Below are 18,264 nucleotides of genomic sequence, written 5' to 3' on the forward strand. Positions count from 1 at the left end.
TCGAAGTAATTTTCTATAGAAAATAAATATTCGCAAAATTTTCTGTAGAAATAAAATTTTGTCAAAATTTTTTAATTTAATTTAATAATTTTCTATAGAAATTAAATATTCGCAAAATTTTCTGTAGAAATAAAATTTTGTCAAAATTTTCTATAGAAATAAATTTTGAACAAAATTTTCAATAGAAAAAAAATTGACAAAATTTTCTATAGTAATAAAATATTGACAAAATTTTCTATAGAAATAAAATGTTGATAAAATCTTCTATAGAAAGAGAAATTTGACAAAATATTCTATAGAAATAAAATTTTGACAAAATTTTCTATAGAAGTAACATTTTGACAAAATTTCCTATAGAAATAAAATGTTGATAAAATTTTTTATAGAAATAAAATGTTGACAAAAATTTCTATAGAACTACAATTTCGAAATAATTTTCTATAGAAATTAAATATTCGCAAAATTTTCTATAGACATAAAATTTTGTCAAAATTTTCTATAGAAATAAAATTTCGACAAAATTTTCTATAGAAATTAAATTTTGAGCAAAATTTCCAATAGAAAAAAAAAATTGACAAAATTTTCTATAGTAATAAAATGTTGACAAAATTTTCTATAGAAATAAAATTTTGACAAAATTTTCTATAGAAATAAAAATTTGACAAAATTTTCTATAGAAATAACATTTTGACTAAAATTTTTATAGAAATAAAGTTTTGTGTAGAAATAAATTTTTAAAAAAATCTGCTAAAGAAATAACATTTTGACAAAATTTTCTATAGAAATAACATTTTGACAAAATTTTCTAGAGAAATAAAAATTGACAAAATTTTGTATGGAAGTAACATTTTGACCAAAATTTTCTCTACAAATATAACATTGACAAAATTTTCTTTTTGTGGCTAAAATCGACGATGCGACTCGGCGGCTTCATTCTCTACTTCTAACAAACATGGAAAAATTGGTCCATATCGGTTCATAATTACATATAGCCCCCATATATATGGGTACCCAGATTTGATTTTCGGAGACGCTTGGAAGAGAAAATAACATCCTATCCGGTTGAAATTTAGCCCTCTAATTTCCATACTAAAACTGGTTCATATCGGTCCATAATTATTTGTAGACTCCTCTATGTAAAATTATCAAAAACTAAAGAGGCTTTTATATGCATATTTTGCCTTTTTTGTCCAACATAGGCTCCAATGGACTAACTTACAATTTAAGAAGAAATCGGTAAGTGTTACTATAACCCAAGTAATTCAATTCTGGATGGCAATCTTCAGCAGAACTTCAATGCAAAACATGCATAAGTTTCGGTTTTTCCGAATTTAAGGCCGTATATATTTGTTTTCATTACATGTAAAGGGTGGTTAAATACATAATTGAGTAATACCAATATATCGGACCTTGAAATTTTAACCACCCTTTATAAGCACATTTTTAGGAAGCATATCCATATTATACCATATATATATATATTTTTTTTTTTTTGTAACACAACTATTTTATTAACAATAAAAATTATACAATATGTAGTTTTACATTTAATTTAGGACATTTCTTATTGCGGCATTTTGAGAAATCTTTTCAAACTTCTGAACTTTCAGGATTTCGTATGACATCAGCCTTTTTTGCAGATAATTTTACAAGTCCATATTTATCTTCTGTAAGGAAGGAAGGAAGTCATTGTTGGTTAATAAGAAATAGTGCGATAGAAAAAATAAAAAATTATAGGATGCTAGTCAGGCTTAAATTAAAATTATTCGATTAAACGAAATAAAGTATTTACTCACCTTTGGCATCGACACGATAGGAGACCTTCTTTCGTGCATATATCCACATTATGATCAAAATATTGAAAGCCAAGACACAGGATATTAACGCCAAAATGAAAAATCCCCTCAGCCATAACTTCGAATGAAGAAAATCTTCACCGGCTATCAATAACTCGGACTCACAATGTAGCTGCTTGGTGGAAAAGATGAAACCGTCATTACAGGCACAAGTTCCATTGACACGACAAAAGCCATTTGCGCACTGCACATCATCGTAGCATTTCGGGATGCATTGGATCCTAGAATCCTCAAGTTGTATGGGAACATAATCACCACTACATACGCAGAAACCGTTCTCACAACTTCCGTCAATACATGAAGAAATAGAACACTGAGAGTAATCCATTTCATTCGATTGTATAGAATTGATATCGGAATTTCTCTCGATTATCTGGTCTAATTCACATAGACCATTATCCTGGAGTTGATAGCCTGGATCGCAGGAACAATTATTAGGTTGTACACATTTTCCATTGGGACATTGATTTTCACAAATAGGTATGCAAACGCCCTCTCCATTCAGTTGTTGGTAACCTTCGTGGCATTTACAAACATTAGGGGCAATACATTCACCATGATCACATCCTGGTTGGCATTGAGCTACACATTCATTATGGGAATTTAGAGTGTAATTCTCCAAACAAATACACACTCCAGGTTTCGCACATAAACCATTGGGACATCCGGTATCACAGCGTGGTTCACAAGTATTCTCTGAAATTTTACTATAGCCCTCCAAACACTGACAGATATTGGGGGCTATGCAAACACCATTTGTACAATTATCCCGGCAATAGGGTTGACATATTCCTTCCGGGGTGATTTTATAGCCTTCCAGACATTGACAGACATTTGGTTGAATACATTCTCCATTTGCACATCCTTTGGGACAATAGGGATCACATTCAGAATTTTCATTTTTCCTATAACCCTCCAGGCAATGACAAATCCCTTCCCCATCACAATAAAGACCTTCAATTGGGGAACATTCATTTTGCGCCGATTTTTTAAAACCTCTTTCACATTCACATACATTTGGAGCTATACAAAGACCATGTAAACATCCTTGCGGACAATGGGGTTCACAGTAATTGGAGCTATTTTTTTGATAGCCTTCATGACACTCACACAAATTTGGGGCTATACATTCTCCATTTCCCAAACAAGCAGGTTCACATATGGCTTCACACTGATATTTGGAAATCTTCTTATAGCCTGGGAGACATTCGCAAATGTCTGGGCCAATGCAGGACCCATGGAGACATTTTTCCAAGCATATGGGCTGACAAATATTTCCTAATCCCATTTCATATCCTGGATCACATAAACAATTCCCTGGAGAAACACAAACTCCATTCGAACATTTGGGATCACATATGGGTTCACAATTTCCCAGCGCGTTTTGTGTATAACCCTCTTGGCATACACAGTAATCAGGAGCCACACACATCCCATTGGGGCAACCCGTCAAACATATGGGTTCACATTTATTGTCCAAGGTCTGGCCATAGCCCACATTGCATTCACACACATTTGGTTGGGTACAGAAACCATTCTCACAACCATTTGTACATATGGGTATACATTTATGATCTTCCACCAGTTCATAACCCAGGAAACACTCGCAATTTCCTGGAGCTATACAAACTCCATTTTGACATTCAGGCTGGCATATTGGCTTACATACCAAGGGAGATTCATTGATATAACCTTCATGACACTGACATTGGCCTGGAGTAAGGCATTGACCATAGGGACATCCTCCTTCACAATGCGGTTGACAAATCATGGAATTGTTGGCTTTGAAACCTTCCAGACACTCACATATTCCTGGAGCAATACATTGGCCATTAGGACAGCCCGTCTCACAGAAGGGTTCACAATGATGATTGGCTTCCGTTGCGGAATATCCTTCTAAGCATTCACAAGTATTGTGGGCCACACATTTGCCATTATGGCATCCTAGAGGACACACAGGTTCACATTTTTCATCTTTGGTCATTTCGTATCCTGGCAAGCATTTGCATATTCCTGGGGCCTCACATTCACCAAATGGGCAGCCCGATTCACAAATGGGTAAACAGATATTTGGAGTCTCTGCCTTGTAGCCTCTCTCACATTCACAGATATTGGGGGCAGTACATACACCGTGATTACAACCCTGGGGGCATATGGGTTTGCATTCGTTTTGGGAATTCATGTTGTAACCCTCATCACATGTACACGTCTCTGGAGCAATACAGCTACCATTTGGACAGCCATTGGAACATATTGGTGTACATAGATTTGATGATACCTTGGAGTACCCTTTGAGGCACTCACATACATTAGGGGCCACACATTCACTATTTTCACATCCCAGTTGACACACTGGCTTACAGTTATTTGGAGATGTCATGGCATAACCTTCATTACAGCTACAAATGCCAGGGGAACTACAAAAACCATGAGGACATCCTTCATTACAGATGGGATCACAAGTCCCATTAGCAGATTTGGAATATCCCTCCAGGCATTCGCATTCATTAGGGGCCACACATAGGCCATTATGGCATCCCTGATCACAAATTGCTTCACAGTGATCATTCACCATCTTATAACCCTTAAGGCACTCACATTTATTTGGAGCAGCACAATAGCCATGGAGGCATTTAGTTTCACAAACTGGTTCACAGGTAAGGGAATTCTTATTTGCATAACCTTTCTCACATTCACAGACATTGGGGGCCACACATAGGCCATGGGGACAATTATTCTCACATATGGCTTGACATTCTTGCGAAGCTACAGAACGATATCCCTCATTGCATTTACATTTTCCTGGTTCTATACAAATACCATTGGGGCATTTGGAATCACATATAGGTTCGCAGGCATGGAGTGTTCGCAAGGAATAACCCGAAAGGCATTCACAAGTATTGGGCTTAATGCAGAGAGCATTTTCACAACCCAACTCACATTGAGGTTCACAATGACCATTCACCATTTTATAGCCTTCCAAGCATTCACAAACATTGGGGGCTACACATTTACCATTCAAGCAAGGTACTCCAGAACATTGGGGTTTACAATGATTTTCCTCCATCCCATAACCTGACAGGCATTGACAAACTCCAGGGGCTACACACAAACCATTCGGACAGCCTGACTCACATATGGGTTCACATAATGTGGGAATTGTATTGGAATAGCCCTTTTGACATTCACAAACATTAGGGGCCACACATTGGCCATTGGGGCAATTGTTGGAACAAATAGGCTCACACAGCTCAGCAGATATTTGGCGATATCCCTTGAGGCATTCACATTTACCAGGTGCCACACATTTGCCATTGGGACAACCCGATTTGCATATAGGTTGACATTCATTGACCTTGGAGGATAGTTCATAACCCTTTTGGCATTCACATCGATTCGGTCCCACACATTGGCCAAATTTGCAAGGCGGTTCACATACCGGTTGACATTTGTTACCCGCCTTGAGAGTATAGCCCTCGTTACATTTACAAAAATCAGGAGCTATACATTGACCATTCGAACATATCGGCTCACATTTTGGTTCACATGCCCCGGCAGAGACTTTGCTATATCCTTTATTGCACTCACATTGATCGGGTGCCATACATTTACCGTTCGTACATCCTGCTTTGCACACAGGCTCACATTCACCATCTTCAGATGGTGAGTAACCCGTATTACATCTGCACTCATCTGGGGCCACACATTTGCCATTTCTGCAACCCGAATGACATATGGGTTCACAACTAGAAGGTGAAATCTTAGCATAACCCTTCTGGCATTCACAAAGATTTGGAGCAACACAACGACCATTACTGCAACCATTTTTACAAACTGGGATACAATTCTCTTGGCCATCTTTTTGATAACCCGCATTACAGCTACAAACGCCGGGCGCCGAGCAAACCCCATTCGTACAAGGCATTTCACAGACCGGCTCACACTTATTCTCGGCCGACATTTCATAGCCCTTATGGCATTCACATTTGCCCGAAGCATTGCAGGAACCATTCTCACAATTTTTACATGCTGGCTTACAGCTATCGCCTATAAGTTCAAAATTCCCATGACAACTGCATTTACCAGGAGCACTGCAGAAGCCTCCTATACATGGACCACATTCAGGAATACATCTAGCAAAGAAAATCGAAAAGTTAAATACTTTTCTAATATTTTTATTTTTTTTTTATCAAATAAAACTCACCGATGTTTCACAAACTCGCTGAAATATTTATAGCCAGGCAAGCATTCGCATTGATTGGGCTTAATGCATTTTCCATTGTCACACCCTCTGTTACAGCTGGGTTCACATTTGCCTTTGATCATGCGATAACCACGGCAACAAAACTTAACCACACGTTCCACATACGTAGTCTGAAAGTTGAAAAAAGCTCATTAGATACAAATCGAGCGGTTCCAAAAAAATCCTACATTAATTAACGCTTATGATATTTGATAGTTCAAAAATTGTTTCTTCAATATTGGTTAGAAGCAGCGTTGCCAGAATTGTTTTACCAAAACCTGGTAGATTTGTCAAAAAAAAAAAAAAAAAACAAAAGAAGAAAGAACGCAACATAATTTTGTATCAAAAGTCACATTTTTGATTGAAATTTAAAAAAAGAAATAAAAACCTTAATTTCACTAAAATTGCATATTTATTAAATTATATTCATTTTTATTGTACGCAGAATAAAAAGAAAATTGTTGGGGAATATTTACTACCTCTTGAATACCATCCTGCTTTGCAGACAGGCTAAAGAAGTAATGACCTGTTACACTTTTTAACTAAAATTTACGAAATGCGACCCTCTGTGAGGAGAAAAAATGAACTAAAAGTAAAGAAGAAAATCATTTGTGCCGAATCATTACCATTTTAACCACACGGTAGTTCATTCTTACAATTTTTGTTCATTGTTCATAAAACAATCTGGCATGGTTGGCATTTTTTATATTCTCCACATAGGTATATTAACTTTGTCATTCCGTTTGTAACACATCGAAATATTTTCCAAGACCCCATAATGTATATATATTCTGGGTCGTGGTGAAATTCTGAGTCGATCTAAACATGTCCATCTGTCCGACCGTTTGTAACACATCAAATATTTGTCTAAAACCCCATAATGTATATATATTCTAGGCGTTGTGAAATTCTGAGTCGATTTACACAGCAAAAAATATTTCCAATTATAAAGTTGATTGAAGTTGAAATTTTTTGTAATTAATAAATTAATTGATACAATTAACTTTTTAATCACGTTAGAAAGATTAAGTTAATTAAGTCAATGATTGAAAATGTTAAAATTTTTAATTAAAATATTAATTGATAAAATTAATCTTTTAATGAAAACTCGAAAGACTAAGTCAATTAAAACAAGTATATACGGCCGTAAGTTCGGCCAGGCCGAAGCTTATGTACCCTCCAACATAGATTGCGTAGAAACTTATACTGAAGACTGTCATCCACTTCCTAATACCGTAATATATACCACGTAGTCCATACGTGGTATATATTAAACTTAAAATGGTCCATTAAATTCGTATATAATTAAGTTTGACAAAATTTTCTATAGAAATAAAAATTTTACAAAATTTTCAAAAGATTTCAAATTTTGACAACATTATCTATAGAATTAAAATTTTGACAACATTTTCTATAGACATAAAATTTTGCCAAAATTTTCTATAGAAATAAAATTTGACTAAATTTTCTATAGGAATAAAATTTCGACAAAATTTTCTATAGAAATAAAATTTTGACAAAATTTTCTATAGAAATAAAATTTTGCTACATTATTTTTGCTCGAGTGGCAAGCATGATTATGAACCGATATGATCCAATTTTTGTATGATTGGGGATCGGCTAAATATATCTACACCCTCAAAAAAAATCGCTTCTTTAACATATGTTCCAAACATATTTTGCAGGAAGCACATAAATTATTGGATACTGCCGAAACATTAATATGTTTGTTTTATGTGAACATATTATATGTTTGGAAGCATTTTGAGCCCAAAAATATTATATGCTTGGAAGAATTTTTCCCAAAGACGATTGTGCTCATTCCCTAACATACTTGTTATTTTCACTTCCACGAAATATTTTAATTCTTGGCACCTTTTTCTGTAATACAAATAATGTTGAAGAAATTATTCACTTTTATAATTTTTTTAAATTTTACCTTTCGCCTGCACGGAGAATCGAACCGAGTACCATACAGTTTGTAAGCCAACACACTATCCACTGGGCTACGTAGCTGTCATGGTCACCAGCAGATAATTATCGTTATAAGTTACATTTATATAGCATAGTTTGCAGCGCCCTCGAGCCCATGCAAACATAACATTATTTAACAGAAACATACATTTGTTTGCCACGTGGAGCAGTGGTTAGCGTGTCTGCTTTGCATGCAAAGGGTCGTGGGTTCAATCCCTGCTCCGACCGAACACTTTTTTGTTTTTTTTTTTTTAATTTACACATTTATATTTATACTATATTAAATTTTTATAATGAAACTTCGAAATGTGGGTTATTAAAGATTTATAGTCATTAACAGTGCTTGATATAAACGAAATTGACTGATTTTTGGATAAAATATTATTTTTTATTGCAAAAATAACAATTTTGTAACAAAAAACTGTTTTTGGTACAAAACTTTAAATTTGAAAGGAATTCAAAAACGTGGAGTCGAGTATAAACATACATAAATAATTTTATAATAAAGGGTGATTCTTTTGAGGTTAGGATTTTCATGCATTAGTATTTGACAGATCACGTGGGATTTCAGACATGGTGTCAAAGAGAAAGATGCTCAGTATGCTTTGACATTTCATCATGAATAGACTTACTAACGAGCAACGCTTGCAAATCATTGAATTTTATTACCAAAATCAGTGTTCGGTTCGAAATGTGTTTATCGACAAATTTTGTTCAGCGATGAGGCTCATTTCTGGTTGAATGGCTACGTAAATAAGCAAAATTGCCGCATTTGGAGTGAAGAGCAACCAGAAGCCGTTCAAGAACTGCCCATGCATCCCGAAAAATGCACTGTTTGGTGTGGTTTGTACGCTGGTGGAATCATTGGACCGTATTTTTTCAAAGATGCTGTTGGACGCAACGTTACGGTGAATGGCGATCGCTATCGTTCGATGCTAACAAACTTTTTGTTGCCAAAAATGGAAGAACTGAACTTGGTTGACATGTGGTTTCAACAAGATGGCGCTACATGCCACACAGCTCGCGATTCTATGGCCATTTTGAGGGAAAACTTCGGAGAACAATTCATCTCAAGAAATGGACCGGTAAGTTGGCCACCAAGATCATGCGATTTGACGCCTTTAGACTATTTTTTGTGGGGCTACGTCAAGTCTAAAGTCTACAGAAATAAGCCAGCAACTATTCCAGCTTTGGAAGACAACATTTCCGAAGAAATTCGGGCTATTCCGTCCGAAATGCTCGAAAAAGTTGCCCAAAATTGGACTTTCCGAATGGACCACCTAAGACGCAGCCGCGGTCAACATTTAAATGAAATTATCTTCAAAAAGTAAATGTCATGGACCAATCTAACGTTTCAAATAAAGAACCGATGAGATTTTGCAAATTTTATGCGTTTTTTTTTAAAAAAAAGTTATCAAGCTCTTAACAAATCACCCTTTATAAACATAAATTTATTTAGGCGTGAACAGTTTTTTACTAGCATTTAACACCATCGCTCTAAAATGCCTTTTATTTTTCTTTAATAATTCATTTTAAAGAAAATAAAACTTTTTAAATTGTTTTAGCTGCAAAACTCGAACTTAATGCCCGCTTTTATATTTGAAGGTGTCCGTCAACTCCTCTTGGACTACTTATTAATAAAGAAGAACTAAACTTTGTTTTTATACATTTTACTGTGTAATTTTTCACTATTTACTCCTTATTTCATTTTACTGTCCCAACTCTAAAAAGAGTATAGTGCCCTTTCGTTATTTTTATGAAGACCCCTGATTTCTTTTAACGAACAAAGAAAAAAATTGTGCCCATAATGCCAAAATGATAAACAAAACACATGTCCACACATACATAAAATGCTGCTCTCAAGGCGAAAACACAGGCTTTTTTTCAAATGTCTATTCTCTTGGTTCCGAATGTCCATTCTCTTTATTCAAATTAAATAATATTTAGACTTAAGCATATCAAATTTTTGGCCTTACCATAAAACAGTTTTCCGAAACAACATATCAGCGGCTTCACAGAAATTGTTCTCTTTTGATTCTTTCGCTGTGTTATGTTGATATCTTTCGTCAACTCTCCCGGTTTCCATTTCTTTCTCTTACTCTCTCTCTGTCGCTTTGGATAAAATATCACAACATATGTATGTTTAGTCGAAATTTGTAAATTTATATATGTTTGCATTCACACATATGATTTTTATGAAACATTTATGCCCCAAACATAATATATTCTAACATATTAACATAGATGTCCCAAACATTTAGTGTTAGTTTAGGAACATTACATGTTTGCACTTCAATATATTGTGTTTTAAAATTGTGCCCGAAACACACTTTGTTTATATCGGAACATATGAAAAACATATTTTTCTAAGAGTGTATAGACCGATATGGACCAATTTTGGCATGGTTATTAGAGGCCATATATTAACACCACGTTGCAAATTTCAACCAGATCGGATGAGTTTTGCTCGTCCAAGTGGCTCCGGAGTTCAAATCTGGGGATCGATTTATAGGGGCTATATATAATTATGGACTTATATGGACCAATTTTTGAATGGTTCTTAGAGACCATATACTAATACCATGTACCAAATTTCAGCCGGATCGGATGAAATTTGCTTCTCTTAGAGCAATCGCAAGCCAAATTTGGGGGTCCGTTTATATGGGGGCTATACGTAAAAGTGTACCGATATGGACCAATTTTTGCATGGTAGTTGGAGAACATATACTAACACCAGGTACCAAATTTCAGCCTGATCGGATGAAATTTGCTTCTTTTAGAGCAATCGCAAGCCAAATTTGGGGGTCCGTTTATATGGGGGCTATACGTAAAAGTGTACCGATATGGACCAATTTTTGCATGGTTGTTAAAAACCATATACGAACACTATGTACCAAATTTCAGCCGGATCGGATGAAATTTGTTTCTCTTAGAGCACTCGCAAGCCAAATTTGGGGGTCCGTTTATGTGGGGGCTATACGTAAAAGTGAACCGATATGGCCCATTTGCAATACCATCCGACCTACATCAATAACAACTACTTGTGCCAAGTTTCAAGTCGATAGCTTGTTTCGTTCGGAAGTTAGCGTGATTTCAACAGACGGGCGGACGGACGGACGGACATACTCAGATCGACTCAGAATTTCACTACGACCCAGAATATATATACTTTATGGGGTCTTAGAGCAATATTGCGATGTGTTACAAACGGAATGACAAAGTTAATATACCCCCATCCTATGGTGGAGGGTATAAAAAGTGATGGAAAAATTTTTGTTTTTTTAATTTTTAACTAAAAAAATATTTCAAAAAATCAATTTTGTAATAAAACTAAAACAACTAATTCAGTTAAGAAAGTAATTGAAAATAGTTACCTTTTTTAATTAAAAAACAAGTATATACGGCCGTAAGTTCGGCCAGGCCGAAGCTTATGTACCCTCCACTATGGATTGCGTAGAAACTTCTTCCAAACACTGCCATCCAAAATCGAATTACTTGAGTTGCGGTAACGCTTGCCGATGGCAAGATATCTTAAAACCTCCTAACACCGTCTTCTAAATTGTAAGTAAGTCCATACGGGGTATATTAAATTAATAAAGACCGATTAAATACGTATATAATTCAGTTTGACAAAATTTTCTATAGAAATAAAACTTTAAAAAATTTTTTTATAAAAAATAAAATTTTGACAAAATTTTCTATAGAAAAAAATTTTTGACAAAATTTTCTATAGAAATAAAAATTTGACAAAATTTTCCATAGAAATAAAATTTTGACAAAATTTTCTGTAGAAATAAAATTTTGGTAGATTATTTTTGGCTCGAGTGGCAACCATGATCATGAACCGATATGGACCAATTTTTGTGTGATTGGGGATCGGCTATATAACTATATATACCGATATGGACCAATTTTGGTATGGTTGTTAACGGCCATATACGTTCCAAATTTGAACCGGATCGGATGAATTTTGCTCCTCCAAGAGGCTCCGGAGGTCAAATATGGAGAACGGTTTATATGGGGGCTATATATAATTATGGACCAATTCTGACACGGTTGTTAGAGACCATATACTAACACCATGTTTCAAATTTCAACCGGGTCGGATGAAATTTGCTTCTCTTAGAGGACCCGCAAGCCAAATCAGGGGATCGGTTTATATAGGGTGCTATATATAATTATGGACCGATGTGGACCAATTTTTGCATGGTTGTTAAAGAGCATATACCAACATCATGTACCAAATTTCAGACGGATCGGTTGAAATTTGTTTCTGTTTGAGGCTCTGCAAACCAAATCTGGGGATCGGTTTATATAGGGGGCTATACGCAAAAGTGGACCGATATGGACCAATTTTAGTATGGTTGTTAGAGACCATAACCAACACCATGTAGCAAATTTCAGCAGGATTGGATGAAATTTGCTTCTCATTAAGGCTCCGCAAGCCAAATCTGGGGATCGGTTTATATGGGGGCTACAGGGTGATACGGTCAAAATTTGGTCAATATAAACTTGACGTATTTTTTCAATTTTGCATTTAAAAAACCTGAACACCCCTCATTTTGAAGGTGTGTGTGTGTAGAATGTTTCTCTTATTTTGATTTTGGAATTCACTCTTCTGTTGTCAAAATGCCGTCCAAGCAAGAAGAGCAGCGTATCAAAATTTTGCTCGCGCATCGCGAAAATCCGAGCTACTCGCACGCAAAGCTGGCAAAATCGCTAAAAGTTGCCAAATCAACCGTTACAAATGTAATTAAAGTGTTTGGGGAACGTTTGTCGACAGCCAGGAAGTCTGGATCGGGGGGAAATCGAAAACCGGAAGCCGCTGAGACGACAAAGAGAGTTACCGGTAGTTTCAAACGAAACCCTAACCTCTCTCTCTCCGAGATGCCGCAAATAAGCTGGGTGTATCGTCTACAACGGTACATCGAGCCAAAACGAGCCGGACTATCGACTTACAAGAAGGTAGTGATTCCAAATCGCGATGACAAACAAAATACGACGGCCTAAGCGCGATCCCGGAGGCTGTACACGACGATGCTGACGAAGTTTGACTGCGTGGTAATGGACGACGAAACCTACGTCAAAGCCGACTACAAGCAGCTTCCGGGACAGGAGTTTTATACGGCAAAAGGAAGGGGATAGGTAGCAGATATTTTCAAGCACATAAAACTGTCAAAGTTCGCAAAGAAATATTTGGTTTGGCAAGCCATCTGTACCTGTGGCTTGAAAAGCAGCATTTTCATAGCTTCCGGGACTGTCAACCAAGAAATTTACGTGAAAGAGTGTTTGAATGCTGCCTTTCCTGAAGAAACACGGTTGTTCCGTACTGTTTTGGCCGGATTTGGCATCTTGCCATTACGGTAAAAAGGCCATGGAGTGGTAATTAGTTTTTAATTAGTTTGATTAAAAAATGATTGTATCAAAAAATTTTTTAATTAAAGACATAATTATTTTCAATCACTTTCTTAATTGACTTTGTGTTTTTATTTGGATTAAAATTTTTTTGCATCAATTAATTTTTTTATTAAAAATTAAAAAAGATCAAGGCTTAGTCTTCCGAGTTTGATTAGAAAGTTAATTGTATCAATTAATTTTTAAATTAAAAAAATTTTCAAATCATTGTATCAATTAATTTTTTAATTGAATAAGTTTTCAGCTTCAATTAACTTTTTAACTGGAAATATTTTGGTGATTTTTTTTTTGTTTTGTGTGGAATAAATCGAGTGGTTTATAATGGAAGCAACCTGAAATTGCTCGATGCATATCAACCAAACTGTAGATCACGAACATGACATTAAGGAAATCTATAAGTTACTAACTGGGTTTTTGAGTTTGTTAACCCGAATTGCGAGGACTCAGATCATTTTCAAGTTGTTTGTTACACCTTAACGGATTGATTGAATGATGATTTAAACACATTACATCTTTGTCACATGATCGCCATACTTGCCTCTTGTTCAATTACACCATTTTTAAAAACCGTTCTTGTAATAGGCCTTTTCGTTTTACGCGGGCAAATATTATCTCCGGCCGCGGATGCATAAACGACAAAAATGAAAAGTAAATATAATTTCAGATATATCATTGTTTGTGGTTTCACTTTTAGTTGTTTTGTTTTCTTCTTCTTGTTTTTTGTTGTATTTTTTTTTTTTTTTTTTGGTTATAACTAAAAATATTGTTTTAAAATAAAAATTATATAATCTTATGGGGGGAGACCAGCCACTTAGTCATTCCATTGAACGGATCTTTTGTTGTTTCCTCGTTTAAAGTTACGCGTCAACTGATCTTCTTAACTCGCTACCGATATGTTCATTGCAAATATTGAAGCTTCGAAATTGCCGCAGAGAAGGAATATTTAAAAATAAAATTTCCAATATGAATTTAATCGTCGTTGATGACGATGGATTTGAACTAGCTTAGAATGATAGTAAGAGTATGCATTCGTATGTATATGGAGGACTGGAGGAGATGACTACATACTCATTAAGAAGTTGGTGAAAATAGGCAATGCGATATTTATGCGAATCACATCCGTCTTTGTTTTAATATTATTGTTTTTTTTTTTTTGTCATATACGCTGACGAAGACGTTTGCATATTTTTTTCTTTCTTTTGGTCCACTGCCTTATTCGTCATTATAGCTTACAATTCGTTATCGAATTTTACTACAAACAAGGGATTTTCCTATTATTTTGCATATGGTGTAGAGAGAGAGGATCTTCCAATGGAAAACGAACAACTTAAAACTACACCGAAAAAAATTAAATTTTGTTTTCAGTCACGAAATTAGTTCATCCAATTAATTATACTCTGCGCCAGACTGTGGAACATGGTATTATAAGTTAGTACATATTTTTGCAACACCCAGAAGGAGACGAGATAGACACTTGGTGTTCTTAGCAATGTCATTCTGTCCGCCTGTCTGTGAACACATTTTTGTAATCAAAATCTGGGTCGCAGTTTTGGTTTCTGTAGCAAACTTTGTTAAAATTTTATTTCTATTGAATATCTTGTCAAAATTGTATTTCTAATTATGTCAAACATTTTTTATTTCTATAGAAAATGTGGCTAAATTGTATTCTATAGAAAATTTTTGGCAAATTTTTTTCTAACGCAAACTTTTACCAACATTTTACATTTTTGTAATCAAAATCTAAGTCGTAGTTTTGGCTTCTATAGAAAATTTTGTACAAATTTTATTTCTATAGAAAATTATGTCAAAATTTCATTTCTATAGAAAATTGTGTCAAAATTTAATTTCTATAGAAAATTTTGTCAAAATTTTATTTCTATAGAAAATTTTGTCAAAATTTTATTTCTGTTGTCGTTTTCTTGATTTGAGCCTAAAACCATGCATTGACTAAACTACAAGTGTAGCTTAACCAACAGAGGAAAAGAATGTTTGTCAAATTTATTTGGGCAAAGCCTTATAGAGTGCAAGATGGTTGGATGGACGCAAGTTTCGGAATTACCACATTCTTCATCAGCATCCTCTACTTGCAGCAAAACTATCAACCAATTATCAGAATAAATTCAGGCAGTCCATTAAACCCAACAACGAACCACACTTGAACCTTCCGAAAAAAGGTTTTACATGATAGCTGGCTTATGCCGAAATAAATTCGTACAAACATAACTCTTTTCCTTTGCCACCGTCAAATCATCGATTTGAGTGCAGTTGGCTGGGTTTATTTCGAGCGTGCTTCCTCTTCTTTCTTTCATCCGTTTTGTTTTGTTATTGTTGGTTTTGTTATTTAATCATTGTTGTCGTTTTCTTGATTTCAGCCTAAAACCATGCATTGACTAAACTACGACTGAAATCAAGAAAACGACAACAATGATTAAATAACAAAACCAACAATAACAAAACAAAACGAATGAAAGAAAAAAGAGGAAGCACACTCGAAATAAATCCAGCCAACTGCACTCAAATCGATGATTTGACGGTGGCAAAGGAAAAGAGTTATGTTTGTACGAATTTATTTCGGCATAAGCCAGCTATCATGTAAAACCTTTTTTCGGAAGGTTCAAGTGTGGTTCATTGTTGGGTTTAATGAACTGCCTGAATTTATTCTGATAATTGGTTGATAGTTTTGCTGCAAGTAGAGGATGCTGATGAGGAATGTGGAAATTCCGAAACGCGCGACCATCCAACCATCTTGCAGTCTATAGGGCTTTGCCCAAATAAATTTAACAAACATCCTTTTCCTCTGTTGGTTAAGCTACACTTGTAATTTAGTCAATGCATGGTTTTAGGCTGAAATCAAGAAAACGACAACAATGATTAAAGAACCAAACCAACAATAACAAAATAAAATTTTATTTCTATAGAACATTTTCTCAAAATTTTATTTATATAGAAAATTTTGTCAAACTTGAATGTCTATAGAAAATATTGTCAGAATTTATTTTCTATAGAAAATTTTTTCACAATTTATTGTCTATAGACAATTTTGTATAAATTTTATTTCTATAAAAAATTGTGTCACAATTTTATTTCTATAGAAAATTGTGTCAAATTTTAATTTCTATAGAAAATTTTGTCAAAATTTTATTTCTATAGAAAATATTGTCAAAATTTATTTTCTATAAAAATTTTTTTTCAAAATTTTATTTCTATATAAAATTTTGTCAATATTGTATTTCTATAGAAAATTTTGTCAAAATTTAATTTCTATCGAAAATATTGTCCAAATTTAATTTCTACAGAAAATGTTTGTCAAAATTTTATTGCTATAGAAAATGTTGTCAATGTTTAATGTCTATAGACAATTTTGTATAAATTTTATTTCTGTAAAAAATTGTGTCAAAATTTTATTTCTATAAAAAAATTTGTCAAAATTTAATTTCTATTGAAAATTTTGTCAAACTTTTATTTCTATAGTAAATTTTGTCAAAATTGTATATCTATAGAAAATTTTGTCAAAATTTAATTTCTATAAAAAATGTTCTCAAAATTTTATTTCTATAGTAAGTTTTGTCAAAATTTTATTTCTATAGAAAATTTTGTCGCCATTTTATTTCTATAGAAAATTTTGTCAAAATTTTATTTCTATAGAAAATTTTGTCAAAATTTAATTTCTATAGAAAATATTGTCAAAATTTAATTTCTATGGAAAATGTTTGTCAACATTTTATTCATCTACAAAATTTTGTTAAAATTTTATCTCGATAAAAAATTGTATTTCTATAGAAAATTTTGTCAAAATTTTATATCTATAGAAAATTTTGTCAAAATTTAATTTCTATAAAAAATGTTCTCAAAATTTTATTTCTATGGTAAGTTTTGTCAAAATTTTATTTCTATAGAAAATTTTGTCGCAATTTTATTTCTATAGAAAATTCAAAATTTAATTCCTATAGAAAATATTGTCAAAATTTAATTTCTTTAGAAAATGTTTGTCAAAATTTTATTGCTATAGAAAATTTTGTCAAAATTTTATTCTTGTACAAAATTTTGTTAAAATTTTATCTCCATAAAAAATTTTATTTCTATAGAAAATTTTGTCAAAATTTTATTTCTATAGAAAATTTTCTCAAAATGTTATTTCTATCGAAAATTTTGTCGCAATTTTATCTCTATAGAAAGTTTTGTCAAAATTTTATATCTATAGAAAATTTTTTAAAAATTTTATTTTTGCAGAAAATTTTGTCAAAATTTTATATCTCTAGCAAATTTTGTCCCAATTATATTTGTATGGAAAACTTTGTCAACATTTTATTTGTATAGAAAATTTTGTCAAAATTTTATTTCTGTAGAGCATTTTATCAAAATTTTATTTCTATGGAAAGTTTTGTCGCAATTTTATTTCTATAGAAAATTTTGTCAAAATTTTATTTCTATAGAAAATTTTGTCACAATTTAATTTCTATAGAAAATATTGTCAAAATTTAATTTCTATAGAAAATGTTTGTCAAAATTTAATTGCTATAGAAAATTTTGTCAAAATTTTATTCCTGTGCAAAATTTTGTTAAAATTTTATTTCTATAAAAAATTCTATTTCTATAGCAAATTTTGTCAAAATTTTATTTCTATAGAAAATTTTCTCAAAAGTTTATTTCTATAGAAAATTTTGTTTCTAGAAAAATTGTTTTGTCAAAATTTTACTTCTATAGAACATTTTGTCGCAATTTTATTCCTATAAAAGGTTTTGTCAAAATTTTATTTCTATAGAAAACTTTTAAAAA

The 18,264-nt window shown here is 33.3% G+C and overlaps 1 protein-coding gene across 1 annotated transcript; it reads right to left on the bottom strand.

Moving 5' to 3' along the window:
* Positions 1 to 1,522: 1,522 nt before the first annotated feature.
* On the bottom strand, positions 1,523 to 14,370 carry eater. The gene is made up of 4 exons (XM_075293946.1): positions 14,027 to 14,370; positions 6,061 to 6,230; positions 1,797 to 5,989; positions 1,523 to 1,667 (listed from the first exon to the last, which is right to left on the bottom strand). The coding sequence occupies exons 1-4, from the start codon at positions 14,159 to 14,161 to the stop codon at positions 1,591 to 1,593; spliced, it is 4,575 nt and encodes a 1,524-aa protein (XP_075150061.1). The 5' UTR covers positions 14,162 to 14,370; the 3' UTR covers positions 1,523 to 1,590.
* Between the last annotated feature and the right edge of the window lie 3,894 nt (positions 14,371 to 18,264).

Source organism: Haematobia irritans, chromosome 2, assembly GCF_050003625.1.
Source record: "Haematobia irritans isolate KBUSLIRL chromosome 2, ASM5000362v1, whole genome shotgun sequence".
In the NCBI taxonomy this organism is placed as follows: Eukaryota; Metazoa; Arthropoda; class Insecta; order Diptera; family Muscidae; genus Haematobia; species Haematobia irritans.